Raw genomic sequence first — 15366 nt, forward strand, 5'->3', positions numbered from 1 at the left:
TGGAAATGATGCACAAATCCACAGTCAACATTTTTAATTCTACCTATATATTCTTAAGACTTTTGACCATTGAGTTTTCTCAAAATTTACAGGAGAATAAAAGGATCGTAACAATTTTGATTTAAAAAAAAAAAAGCATATATTGTCAACCGGGTCACTAATGCATGAAACATGAATCTAAGCAATGTCTTAAGACAAGGAGAAAAACTGCACAAGACATAAAAACATACTATGGGACATCTTGCCAAATCTTCAAATTACTGTCTTTTACAAAATGAAAATTTGGCACCAGTTGAAGAATTTTTTTGCGACTTTCTTAAATCTTTCACACTTTACAGCTTACGAAAGTTTCATGATCTAAGAGCCTGTGCTTTAAACAAAGTGTAATAATTTTCATAAGGAAAAACATCTTTTTTACAGCAACAAACCTGAATTATTTTGGTTGTGCTCTTCAATACTTAGCATTAAATTATCTTGATCAGGAGACTAAAAATAATCACACTTTGGTATCCTACAATCCAATCAAAGTATTATGCATTATCTTTCATACTTTGTGAAACAACATTTAAAATATGAAACAAAATAAAGCTGACTGGCTTTTTTTATGTAAATCTTTAAATCTAAATTATTATCTATTTATACCTTAATGACACCATAAACAATTCTCTAATTAACAAGCACTGAAAAATCAGTCAACACAGACCTGTGAATTAACTGATCAAAAATCGAACATTTTGTGTCTAACAGTGAACTGAACTACATAAATATGTTTGACAAAATAAGCCTATGTATCCATCACAATGAAGCAAAGCAACACCATGGTAAAAAACAAAAAAATTATTTTTGTGAAAATTTTGATCCTTGATGGATTTTAATTTATACATGACTTATGGCAAGTGATGTAAGCATGGAAAAGGTTTGAGTAGTTCAAAACGAACCACCTTCTCATCACAGCATCAACAGATGAGAGGAGAATCATATCCCAGCATTCCAAACTCAGGGAGGACAATAAAGGGATATCCCAGTCACTGTTTAGGGGGATTCAGCAGAGAACTGCCCAGTAGTTACTTGATGAGATTTTGAGGGGTGGATCTGATGAGGTGGAGGTCCTATGTTTGTGACTGGACGGCCTGCTTTACACATGCGGCAAGTAGTTCATCAACTTGGTCTCCATCTGCCTCTGGATCGATATCAAATTCCTGCAAAAAAGAAAATAAAATTAGACCAATCATCGATACTTTTAAAAATATTATAAGTAGTTAAATCCTCTAAGTACAAATATCAGCATTATTGAACTTTTTAAAGACTAGTATTGCTTTATGACATGGCTTAGGATTACATTTTGTCCTTGTCCACTGCAAACATTACACTTGTGTATGCACACAACTTTTATCAGTCGCATAAGAACTTCATTAAAAGCATTATTTTGCACATCAAACTGTTTCGTCATTGATTTTATCTGCTGTAAATCTCTTTTTTTTTATTCACACAGTTTTCCTTACGTACAACTTCCAGTACTGTACGTCTCAATTAGGTCCGTACTCAACGTACCGACACCACAGTGGTTGACAATCTCTGTATATATTTTTTTATGGGGAAACAAGATCTGACTACACCTGTGGGAGTACTAAATGTACCCAGCATCTTGCATATATAACAACCAGAAGAGGGTCTTTAACAGATATTCGTAACAGTGTGACAAGAGGATCAATTTAACGTTTGGGTGGTCACCAATCACATTAACACTCAAGCATGGAGATCTAGCCAGATCAACTTCTCAGGTGGGAAAAACTGCATGTCATTCCCCTGTTTCAAATCAATCTTTACTGTCAAATAGCTAGATAATTTTCCTCAACATATTCATTCACAATGTACTGTTCAGTGCATCACTGATCCTGTGAATTTCTCTAGAAAAGAAAAATAGTATAATGTATCTCTTTGGAAAAAAAAATCCTTTCTGAGCCTGCACTATACCGATAATTTATGATACTGGTATTCAACTTTTCAAACTACCCTTTAAAATGTTCATATTTTTCTTTCCTTCTCTAAATATTTATTTAAACATACATATATTCCATGTCAATTTGAAACATGATTTATCTGCTCTGCATGTTTTCCTTGCAAAAATTTGAAGAAATAAAAAGCCTAAATATAAGACCATTTTTAAAAAATTGTTTGGTTGCTGTCTCCTGACCCACTGGCTAAAAATGACTGGACTCAAAACTTTTTTTATCTCCAGGAAGCAATTATGCATTCTGGATAACAGATTTTGAAAATTCAATACTAATTTTTTAATCCTGAGTCTGGAAAGGGCAGTAACATTATTTTAAAGTTCTAAGGCCTAACTAATAAATACATGGCAATCATTAAAAGAAAAGATGTGTTATTTTTTTATGCATAATTTTTTTTTTTTTTTTTTTGGATAACCAAAGTCTAACTTTCATGAGTCAGTCAATTTTTTTTTAATTGAATTCTTAAAACATAGTTTTCAAAAGTATTTATATCATAAGAGATATAATAATATACTATAAACAGATGAGAATTCTCAATCTTATTTTAGGAGATAAAATAATAATAGTCCAAATGCATGATAGCTGATGTAGTGGAATCTAGTCAAGAAATAGTTCATTCTGAACTAATCTGCATACAATATATTCTTTAGATTATGTAAAATGAGGCATGGGAAATACTTTAACCACTACCCTTTTATGTAATATTAAGAATTCAGTGACCTCTTTAGGAGGCCATCAAAGAAATAGGGCTAAAATAAATAAACCTGACCATAAAGATTCAGTGTCTGTAACATATACATATTGGACCTATAAAATTGTCCAATGAATCTACAATAAACATTCTGGTTTCATATGATCCCTTGAATTCTAGTTTATCCTCTTAAAGGGCTTTAATTTAAATCTATTATGAAGAACCATAAAATGACAATGCTGTTACCGGAGCAAAAGAGACCAAAACGCTGAACATATGCACAATGTCAGCAAAGTAAAACATCAGCTATTCTGTGACTGTACTAAAGGTAACCAAATCCGTCCAGAAAACATTTAATATGTTTGTGGCAATCCGACAGATTGCCATATAAAATACACTCTCAACTAAATGTAGGAGGGAGTTAAGTTTGTCCTCTACGCTATTACAGAAAACTTGTTCAGTCCTAGGGAATTTCACTAACAAATCATTTTGGGGGGAATAGTTTTCAGCACTAATTTAGCAAATTAAATAAACTAATGTGCTAAATGACCACTGCTAAATGACTTTTGCTTATAGGTATTTATATCTAAACTGACATTAACAAGATAAACAACAAAGAACAGTAAATATTTTTGAAAATTCTCACATTTCTACTTTTTATTGGCAGTTTTCTGCAAAGGATTAGAATGGGTTCTAAAACAGTATTATAGAGCTTCAAATTTCAAAGCTGTCTCTTGTCGACCATACAAAAGACCCAATAAACATGATAAAAGGCATCCAATAAAATACAGGTGTTCAAAATTAAAATTAAATGTTGATTCAAAACCTTTTCATCCTCTGCCTACGTATTGGTACATACAATGAAACTATCTAATTTTGTGGTAACATTCTTTCCCTAGTGACACCATTTCATAAATGTAAAAAAAAACATGAAACACATAGAAGTGATGCTACTGTTGATAAACATTTCAAAATAAAAGGTGTTTACAAAATTATACATATATTCTTTCAAATTTCGGCAAAAAACTTCCACATCCAGAGAAAAAAAAAAAACCTTTAGTATAATTTCTTCTTTATTTTTTCTCACAGAATTTAGTCTTGTGATTTTTATTTCCTTGGTAAGTTAGTCCCATTTAAAAACAAACAAACAAACAAAAAACAAAAAAAACACACCTTCAAAGCAGTATCGCTTTGTAATCACTGCACATGAAGATTTAACTGGAAAAAAAATTTCATACAGCAAACGTCCTGTTAATTTTCCTGAACATTACAAAAAAAAACTAGAACTGTCCAAAAGGAACAAATACCCCCCGCTGGGTTTTTTCAGAGAAAGTACCAAATCACTAAGAGAAATATGATTTACGACGGGACGTATTATGTTATAGCGTTCATGTTTGTCCGTCCGTTAGCTTTTTCATGTCTGGCTCATAACTTTAATACTATTAGGCCTAGAATTATCAAACTTTGTCAGCTGATACATCTAGGGTAGGTGTGTCGCACATTAAAACCATGTCGTTCTGACCTTTTAATAAAGACGCTATGGCCAAATATGGAAAAATCATAACTAGAAAACCATTAGACTTAGAATCAAAAAACTATGTCTTTTAATTTTTAAATTACACAATCCCAAAAGATGTCAGAGTATTGCAGTATCTTTATTAAAAAAGTGTTAAATCAAGAAAATACTAGTCTTATTTTTTTCATTATGTTCTTTACAGCAATCTGTAACAACAAAAATTCCACCTCTCCCATGGGTGTAATGATCAGGCACTGGTCAAGGAAAATTTTGATAGCAGAAAATTGCATGTCAAATTAGAGATAAATTAATGAGTTTAGTGTGAGGAGATAACTGGCAGAGCATCTCTGATCAAGCAGGTGTTATCTACATCTCTTGGGAAATGGGCAAAAGGAATCAGTCTCTTAATTAATTGCTTTTGTTGTATTGAATTGTTCTTGTTGGCTAGTCTTACTTTCAAGATAAATTTGATGTAATTAAAACTAATTTGATATTGTATATAATAATTAAAACTTATATGATATTGTATAATATAATTTAAACTAATTATTTTATATTGTACATTTTTTATTTGAATTTTTATATCTTTACAACAAATTGCAGACTGCCTTGTCTCGCAAAGATGTCATTCAAACAATTGAATCTAAACTGTTTCTGATAATTTAACAATATTTGATGGGCATATCATGCTGTGGTGGGGCACTTTATTAAATGAATGAAACTAAGGTGCAGCCTAATAAAACATCAACACTAATAATTACAGTGTTTTTTATTACATTGAAAAAAAAGTTTGCAACTATCTGCCATCTTTGTGAGACATGACACACTGCAAATTGATTGTTGAAAAAAAATATCATAATTAATTATAGAAAATCAAATTGATTTTAATACCTTTATATCAAACTCATTTTAAAAATAAAAGGCTGGTTTTAGTAACTATGTATTTTGACAGACATAAATTACAATTAAGAGACTTAGACAACAGAGATCTTTATTTCTTTCTGCCCAATTCCCCCGAGATATAGATAAGACCTGCTTGATCAGAGATGCCCTAACAGCTTCCCACACTGAACTCATTAATTAATCTTTAACTGGATGCATGTCCACTCATTACTCCCAAGGGACAAATGGATTTACACTATCTGCTGTGTAATGTAAAAACTGTTTTTAATACTTTGTGGGGTTTTTTTTAGTTCTAATGAGTAGTTTTAAGCTGTAGTTCACATTTTTGTACAGATGTTCTAGATTCTATGTCTCAAACCATAGACATGAACCCGAAATGACTAAGTCAATAAAAATAAAATTAAAAAAAAAACACCTGTAAAATGCAGAAAAATTATCAAATAATGTTGAAAATACCAGGTGCACATCTTCATATGATAAATAATAAGTGTACAAATTTTCATACAAATCTATGCAATAGTCTCTGGGAACAGATCCAGACAAAACCTCATAATAAAAATGAAAAAAACACCTGTAAAATGCAAAATAATTATCCAATCATAATGAAAATACCAGGTGCACACCTTCATATGGTGAATAATAAGTGTACAAATTTTCAGACAAATCCTTCCAACAGTTTCCAAGAAATGGTCCGGACAAAATCTCGTCTACAGACAGACGGACAGACGGACAGACAGACGGACATGCTGATTCCAATATACCCCCCCTAAACTTCGTTTGCGGGGGGTATAAAAACCCAAGCAATTAATAGAGATTCTTATCAGTCCATGTAAACGAAACTCTCTAATGTCGCCAAAATGCTGTCTTCCCCTTTTCAGTAGAATATGTAACGACTAATATTCTTAAAATCGATCCAACATCCCCTTTCTAAAAAAAAAACAAGGAAAGTTTTATCCGGCAATGGGAAAGAAATGCTATCGGCCCTTTTAACGGAAGAGTTTGCGTTTGGAAAATAATGGTCCCTGGGTGCACATCAATCATGAAGCAAGCAACAGACGACATTATCTGCAGTATGGAGGTGGCAAAATTTGCCATTGCAAGCCGGGATGTACGCCAATTAATTCTGTATTGGAAGATGGTGTATTGATACTGGCTATTAATGCTGACAATAATATGAATATTGATGCTGTAATGTATAGGCTTGTCTGAAGAGGGCCTCTCTCTCTCTGAATTCCATGTATTTTTACTGCCCAAATCATGCAAAATGGTACTCTAGCAACAAGATAACTTTAACCAATAGAAAAAAGAAACGTCAAGACCCTCATCTTTAGTGCACTTGTATGAAATCCTAAGCATCACGATGAGAAACACGTGTTTCCATTCAAACAAACATCAACTTTCATAAGATGGTAGACTATAAACTGTAAAATTTCACAAAGGCTTTTTTTCACATTAGAAGTTTTACTGATAAGACCAAAGAGCCTTAGTCTCTAAGCTGTTAAATCTGATAGATGTTGGACATGCTTTCCAAGTTTCCTGCATTTACTTTCTATTCGTGCTGAAATTTCCAAGATAGGAAAGATTAGAAAATTTATCGCATTCCATTTTTAACCCAACTCAGTTAAACTGCAAGAGTGTTATATCCTGATGCTAAATTCTCACACGTAGTCTTGTTACCTTGAAGAATGACATTGCGAACAGGGACACATAAAATATCAGATAAATTCAATTTGTTTCATTTACTGAACTGCTGGTAATCGGAACAATTTCTGAAGATTATTTAAAAAAAAAAAAAAAGCGAGATACAATTATCTACTAACAAGGATCATAAAATCACATACAGGACAGGCTTGTCCCTTAGACCCAGGGGCTGGGGAATTTCCCTGCCTATAATGAAATCCCTGGTTACTCTAGTTTTCCCCCTCAACCCCCTGTTAGGGGAGGAACCCCAAACCCCCTTCTACTTTTAGACAATACTCCATTTTTCTATAAATAACACTGACTTGATAATATTTTTTTAACAAGAGGTCAACAGCACAACTTTCAAAGGGTGGAGTTACATTTTAACAAAATTCTAATTTTTTTTATCTAAGCTTAGAATAATTAAGATATTTTGAGATACATTTCATAATACACTGATCATGATAAGGTATGTATAACAAGAAATCATGATAGTTGAACTTAGTTTTCTTGAACACTGATATCATGAATACCAGAGATATGTCGAAGGAGTTGGCAGTCCCAACCATGTTTTTTGCAATGTTTTTTACACTCAATATCTCAAAACTTTGGATATCTCAAAGTTTTATTTTGCTCCTGTTCAGTTCGAGATAACAAGATTTAAATGTATTTCACTTTTATAAACTTACTGCAATATATATTACAAAAATATTTCATAATGGAATGAGTGTTTCGATAACCATTTTGTAAACCATGCATCACAATACAATAATGTATATACAGTTGAACTTCGGTATCTTGAACACCGAATACTGATATCTCGAATATCATGGATATGTCAAAATGATTTGGAGGTCCCAACCCCTTATTCTTTAAGTATTTTACCCTTGATATCTCGAAGTTTTTTCTAGGTCCCATTGAGTTCCAGATAACGAAGTTTGACTGTATATGAGAATACTGCCCGCGTCCTATCTAATGGCTTACCTCATTGATTGACTTGAGGAGTTTGGCTATCAGTTTCCTGACAGATGACAGTTTGGATACGGCCGCATCGCTCTCCTGTTTTCTCTGTGCTGCCTCAGTTTGAAAATTTCCAACCAACTAAAAAAGAAGGGAAAAAACAAACTTCAAAACTATCCTTCATTTTTATGACACAGTTTCATCCAAACACACTACACACTGCCCTTTAAATTCATGAATTTTTTAATTCATTGTTTATTTTCCACAATTTTCAATTTGGAAAATGTATTAAAAAATCCTACTTTTCGCAGGCCTTTCTCGTAGTGATCAAAAAAATCATCTAGGGGGAAATTTGCCAGTTCCTGCAGCGTCATGGTTGTGATAGTATCCTTCTCCATGATCCACTGAGGAGGCAAGAAGTATCGCAAACAGGTCCTACAAAATAAAAAAAAACTTCTACATACCAAACTGATTCCAATGCAAAATTTTTATTCTTCATTAGAGATATGGGAAGTGCAAAACTGTCATAGGACCCTCTTGAAAAAGGACAAAGACTTATGAATACAAAATTCTTATAAAATATGATGTACATTTATTACTCAGTCTGCTTCAGCAACAACAGAAAGAAGACCTTATTATGCATTCTAATGCTGATATGGATATATGGCTGATATGGATATAACTGTTGTAATAAAAATTTAACAACTGGAATCTCATCAGTTTAAGAAACTCTTTGGTGGATGTTTTTTTTTTGCATGTTTTCTGTAGCAGCAACAGTTTTATGATTTGCACAGAGTTTTATGATTTGCACAGATCGATGATACTTCTTTCCATGAATTAATCTAATAATCGTGAACCAAATATGATACACTCGCTACCTTCATGACTCTAGAAATATGAAGTTCCATCATTTATCTACTGTACAATGAAAAGAATAGGAGCAATGAACTATGAAACCTAACCTGTAGCCGTTAGCGATTTCCTCTGTCACCTGATCAGATGACGTTGCCACGGCAGTTGTTGCTGTTGACGATGATGGCGTCTCTGCCGCTGTGTCCTGGGAGGAGGCCGGGGAGGGTGGGGTGTGATTTGTGGACTCTGATGAAGATGGATGACCATTCTACAAAACAAACTTCACTCATTCATCTTCTATATTCTGTTTCTCATTTGAAATATATTTTCAATCATTTTTTTAAAACAGTTTAAACATATGAGTATTTTCTTGTTTCTCATTTATTTCTAAACCTGGGTTTATGGAATGCAGATCAAATAAGATAATGTGGCATTTTTGAATAACAGCCATTTACATTTGAGCACAATACTTACAAGGAGTTTGATATCTGTACCACCTTTGTCAAACCTGAAGGGAAAAAAAATAATGTAAAGAAAGGTTCTGTTTCTCTGAACTATATGCAGAAATTTCCTTTCTGAGTGTAATTTGATAGGAACCAACCAGGATTATATACAGCAGTAACTTTTCATTAATACATATTTTAGTTTTAGCTCATGTTTTGTGGTCTGGGTTCAAACTTTAGATGAGGCTAATAAAGCAAACAATATGGTTCCCCACTCTGACTGATAGGACAGCATTGTATTCTGACAATACCCTGCACTGTAATGACTACTCTACTTCTGTCCAAAATAAACAGTAACTTTACAACTTTTTTCAAGGGAAGTGGAGCCAACACAATTTAATTAAGTTCTTTATAGTGTCTCTGGAACGTGCCAGGGATAAGACCTGGTGGGGAAAACACCACCCAGGACCCAGCATGCCTGTCCCCAATCACACCACTGCCCTACCAAAACAGTTCAGTTCTGGGGACTTGATAAATAAAGTGGTTGAGAATCCCCACAGAGAGAATACACTGCTTCCATAACCTGTGGTCAGTCCAGTCCCAATACAAAAGCTCAGAACTCTTAACAAAGGTAAGGATTATCTCCCCAGGACAACTCCTCCATAGCCCCCCTTATAATTACCTCATTACAAACACCACACATTAACAACTTGTTTTATTATCTATACCGAGAAACATCTCAAACAGCCTGAAATACTGAGGTATGGATCAGGAGCTTGGTAAAATATTGACGGAGGAGTGATAATTGTGGCCTTTGCTGGCTAATTCTTGGTATAGCACACGTGGCCACACACCACCGCATGGCTACCGAGGTGTATGGCATCTGACACTGCGACTAATCAGTTGCTATCCCCTACCTGTACACCTATTGTTCCAATGTGATATCAATGTTTTCAAACAGATTCCAAATATTGTAATTTGTCACCTCTCGGTTGACATCTTGTTGACTATGGTACAATATGAATCAAATGATAAGAATTCCAATGTACGTCACTGAGAAATTAATTTTTTTTGTATCCCATCTCCGATTGCCATTACAGATATAATGATCCTTGATCACTTACCAGTGTTAAATACATAAGAATTTTATACCTTCTTACATAACAACTAACATTTCAACGTATAAACTTTCCCAAAATGGGATTCTAATAAGAAATCTTAAGTAACTTCAGATATTAAAGCTCCAATTCAAGCACCTCAGTAGTGTTGGATTATGAAAGGAATCTCAATTTGTTATGAAAAAGATGAAGAAAAATGATATATCACATTAAGGCCCAAATATTATATTGTTGGGAATTTCATTATATTCTTGCAAATGGCCTTTAGGAAGAAAATTGACAAAACTGATAAATTACAGACTTTTAATGAAGATTGCTTCTCCTGTCCAAGTTAAGAACTATGCTACCGGTATGTCAAAAAAATTTTTTTTTATCAATTTTTGAGTTCCTGCAAGACTTTTCATATTTATTTTTTTGGGGATCATAAAAAGTAGAAAAGAAACATTTTTTTTTTTCAATCTCACAAATGATTTTATTAAAGAACAATGAGCAAGAGCACCTCATCAAAAGATCATTCAAAGCAACACAGTCAACACAAGATCTAAGGCCACTTGCATTAGTGCACCCGCAGAAAGAAAAAAAATCCATGTAACATCTGATTAAAATTTCATCAATGTCGAGACACGGGTGTAATTTTCCCTTGTCAAATGACCACAGACCCTGGTCTCTTTGTCAAATGATACTCCCACTGAAGAAAACGATCACTTTGCTTCCAATCACTGCATCCCAGAGTCAGTATCAATGACCTAACTGGCTCATCACAAATACCCAGATCAAACGATTCCCTCATGACTGGGGACTCCATTATGCTGGATGCTTCCTTTTGATTAACAGACTTTAAAGAAATCAGAAAATATACTAAAGAATTAGTTGTAATAAACTATGCATTTACTGCTACATTATTTATTTTCACTCTCAGTTCACAAATTCCCAATCTTTTACATATAAATGCATGTATATACTCTTATGAGGGGAAAGGGAAAGGGGTTGAGGGATTGGGATGGGGTGTGTGTGTTGAATCTATGGTTTATTACCCCTAATACTGATGAACAGCTAGTGTAGACTTTGTAGAGTTAACACACCATTTTTTTTCCATAATATATAAGTAAATTGATTAACAACAATAATCAAGATTCAGCATGACAATCTGAAAAGAAAACTACACTAGGAAAATATATATTATATATTCATCACTCAGTTTCATTAAGAGAGAAAACCACAAAAAATTAGCAAGAAATAACTTAACCCCACAAAAAATAATAGTTGCGAGTCCCCACAGAGATTTGAAGCATTATGCAGTCCATTGCTAAATGAAATCCTTCAGCATTTGCTAATATCGGCAAATTACACATAAGGGACAGTGCTAATTGCTTCACATAGACATAAAATTATATTGCTTACAATTGGTTAAAATTTACAACTCGACTGTGGACGGTACTTGTAAATTTTTAATCACTTTCGCAAAGAAATAAACTCTTTATTCCCAATTGCCATGCTGTTGTGTCAGAACCAACGAAGATGCCTGAAATTCTCGACAGATCTAGCCAGAACAATAATAAGGAAAACACATTCTGTGATAGGCAAGCAGCTAAATTTTACAAGTAAGGTGCCGAAACATCTCCAAAAGAAAAACATCTCGCACGTCGGGCCACCAGTCAAATGCAATCTACATCCCTGAAGAAAATAATTCTTTAAAGAATTCGCTAGAGATCTCTGTATCTATCCGGAGGCAAGGTGTCAATCAAAAAATGGATTATGTGATTATATTCCTAAAGGAACAGGGATTCAGGAATAGGAACAGCTGTCACAGATAATTTGGATAGAGACCCAAAATATTCACAGGAACTGGTGTGAAAACATTGGAAGCAGTGAAGGTTTCATTAAGTAAATGGAAAAAGAAGTCCCAGCTAATCAAAGATTTCTTGACACACCAATACATTTTAGTAATTATTGGTCTGTTTTTTTTATGCAAATACACCATGAGTAATAATGGGGAAAAAAGAAAATGCCATAAACAGAGGCTTCGATAGTGTTAAAAAATCTCCAAATTTTAAAGCTAATTTCTTTTTAAAACATACATGAATTGTGGCAGTTTAAATGTTGGACATTCCTCAATAATTTGTACTCTTTCTTCATTTAAATGGCCAAGAGGTGGTCCACTGTGTCAGATGGGGTAAGGACGGTACATTTAAATGTCAGCATCATGCAGTGAAATGATAGCGTCAAGAAGATCCAGGACAATGGACACAAAAGACAGGGGGGTGACTGACATAAACAGCTCCTTAGACTGACCAGTATAACGGGACAATTTTATCTGATGGTGTCAGTGGTGGATCTCCATATAAACATTGTCTTCGTCTTATGACTAACATCACTAAGAATGGGTGTGAAAGGCCTTATCAAGATGGTATAGGAATTAGGTCTATTGGACATACATAAACCTCTCAGTGGCAGTCTTACTGTAAATAGAAGTCACATTGTATGAGAGAGAATCAAGGCTGGAATGAGTCACACAGATAACCGTACAAAGGGAAATAACCCCCACAATTCCTCTGTACTAGGAGCAGGTTACAGGTGATTGTAGTGAAAGAGCTCCATTTCTCAGTATTATACTTTCACGTAAATTAGTTGAATTTGATTTATGGAGGAACATTTGTTTAAAAATATGGTTATCCTCTAAATTATGAAACCAGAACTTAGCAACAGTCAACATTACTTGATGATGGGTGATATTCGCAAAAATATTGAAAGTGCAGAATCTATGTGCACTTGTTTCACCTTTATTTGTATAATCCAATAAATATTGCATGTAGTTAAGGGCTGCACCTCAGTTGACAATGGTTTTCCTGGGAAGAAAATTTTCAATCTTACCTTCAACTATATGCAGTATTTATACATTATATCTTCAACAGTTATACTGTAGTTTTCAAATACCTTGCAATTGTGACAATAAATTGTGTAACAAGGGCACCACAAAGTGGAGCATCCCTTCACAAAAGAGCACACTGATTAGATATAAATTACTACTTGTGTAACTTTCGTTATGCATGCACTCACTCACCCACCCACACAACAGAAGCGCATTACTATATACCCTTCAACTTCGTTACAAGGAGATAATAAAGCTGCAATGATTTTTTTTCTTCTCTTACAATTCCTCAGTAAAGCTGCATCATACTTATAATTTAATGCAAGACTGATATTTCTACAAATTTTCATTTAGAACTAGAAAACTGACCAGTCAGCAAGGGCCCCTTCAAGGGGTAGAAACATAAGGGTGCAGCTTACAGAATGAGAATTTTAATTGATTACAAAAATTGAAAAATATACAAAGAAGAATATGCAATAACAACTGTATAAAATTTCAAGATAATTCATAAATATCCAACAACCTGTAAAGAGTATCCCTGTATTTACATAAGGCAGTAAAAAACATCATATCTATAATAACTCAATTAAATGTATATTTAAACAAGAATAAAGCATGTGTTTTATAAAATGCCAGCCTTCAGTGAATGCAAATATCACCCAGGCTTGACCTTACCTTCAAAACAAACATCAACTGCAGACAAATGTTAATTTATCTTAAAGTGACAAAGATAAGCCTGGAAAATTTTCTGCCCTAGACAAGATAATTAATCCCAGGGGATTAATTGTACTGCTCTCACATTCTTTTCTCCCAAGTTTACAATAAGAACTTTTTCAGTAATGATGGAATGAGTTTATTATTGGACTACCGGTTAAAATTAATAGTATTCTTGAATTTACATATGGCAGCAAAAAAAAAAAAAAAAAAAAATTAATAAATAAATAAAATAAGTAAATAAATAAAAAAAACCCATTAAAAAAACATATCTTTATGTATATCTTGTTTTTTTTTAAGAAAATCATAACTCATTGTGTATTTTACCAAAATAAAGTATGAACATTATTTAAATCCACATTTCAGAGAATGTAAATCATTCAGAATGGACCTTAACTTCAAAACAAACTTCATTTGCAGACAGAGGTGTTAATTAATCTCAATTTGACAGAAACAGATAAAGCTTTGGATTTTCTTCAAGAGGAAAGTTAATTAATCTCATAGGACTAGTTGCAGCTTTCACAGTTTACAATAGGAACATTCTCAGCAGTTATCTCTCTTTGCCCTGGCATTCATTCTAATGTAAAGTTAAGGAATCTACCCCACCACCCCAGCTCCAAAGTGGATGACATAGAGAACCAAACTTAGCATCAAAATATGTCTTACTGCCTCTTCAACCAACATACCAAATTTGAACTTAATTGGTCAACTACAAAAAAGTTATTGGAAAAAAAACAGAAAATTTGTGGATGGAAGAATGAGAGACAGACAGACAGAGTGATTACTATAGGGAACCCGCAAATCCTTGCAGGGCCCTAATTAGACATGCATTGAATTGCCTGACAATACATACATGTATATGATTATTACCTAATTCATTACTCATATGGTGTACTTTTTTTCCATAATTGTGCCCTTTTAACAATTCACAGCTTACTTATTTACAATGTGTATAAGAAAAGAAGTACATCATCTTGTTTCTGACAATCAGATAATAGTACAAACCTAAGGAGAGATTTTTTCTTCCACTTTTATTTGTTGTTGTTGAAAAGACACAGTGCACAGTACTGGTAAATATCAAAATATGGGACATAATCACACTTTTGTTCATTAATTGATACATATTTTCTAGATTTGTTCATAATGACAATCTTAACTTTCTCAGAAGCAATAGGACACAAATGCCACAGTGCTCACCAGATGCCATCTTAGCTCAACTAAATTTCAAAAAATATAAAAATATTTTGTAACTTCACTTTCTTTCCATAATTTCTTTTATTACCTATCCATATACGGAATGTAGACTTCCGACTGTACACATTTTTTTTGCCCTTTAAATACTAATGGCACTTTCTTTCATATTTGACTACGGATATTGGCCAAGCAGTTGTAAAGAAAGTAAGGTATATAATAAAAGTTCCAGATAGCAGTAACACCAGATTACTGCCACTTTTCAGTCTATCCAGTTCAATATGACATTGTGAGCTGAAGTCCAATATGGTAGCTTTATTCTGATATGACTATTTTTTTAGAACAAATTTCTGAAAAAAAAAACTTAAGATGTTCAGATTGGGCAATTCAAAGCAAATCATTCCATCGACTTATGGT

At 33.4% G+C, this 15366-nt stretch overlaps 1 protein-coding gene across 1 annotated transcript in view; it reads right to left on the reverse strand.

Annotated features, from left to right (window-relative positions):
- Nucleotides 1–647: 647 nt before the first annotated feature.
- LOC133204526 (ATPase MORC2-like) overlaps nucleotides 648–15366 on the reverse strand; it is a 38384-nt gene continuing 23665 nt past the window's right edge. Inside the window, exons 25-29 of the mRNA XM_061340272.1 lie at nucleotides 9089–9122; nucleotides 8725–8882; nucleotides 8065–8197; nucleotides 7787–7903; nucleotides 648–1199 (exon numbers count right to left, since the gene is read on the reverse strand). Coding sequence (XP_061196256.1) covers nucleotides 1110–1199; nucleotides 7787–7903; nucleotides 8065–8197; nucleotides 8725–8882; nucleotides 9089–9122 — 532 coding nt within the window. The 3' untranslated portion in view covers nucleotides 648–1109. The remainder of the gene's footprint in view (nucleotides 1200–7786; nucleotides 7904–8064; nucleotides 8198–8724; nucleotides 8883–9088; nucleotides 9123–15366) is intronic.

Source organism: Saccostrea echinata, unplaced genomic scaffold (assembly GCF_033153115.1).
Source record: "Saccostrea echinata isolate AGI-Se365-2 ecotype Australia unplaced genomic scaffold, CSIRO_AGI_Sech_v1 ptg000054l, whole genome shotgun sequence".
Taxonomy (NCBI): Eukaryota; Metazoa; Mollusca; class Bivalvia; order Ostreida; family Ostreidae; genus Saccostrea; species Saccostrea echinata.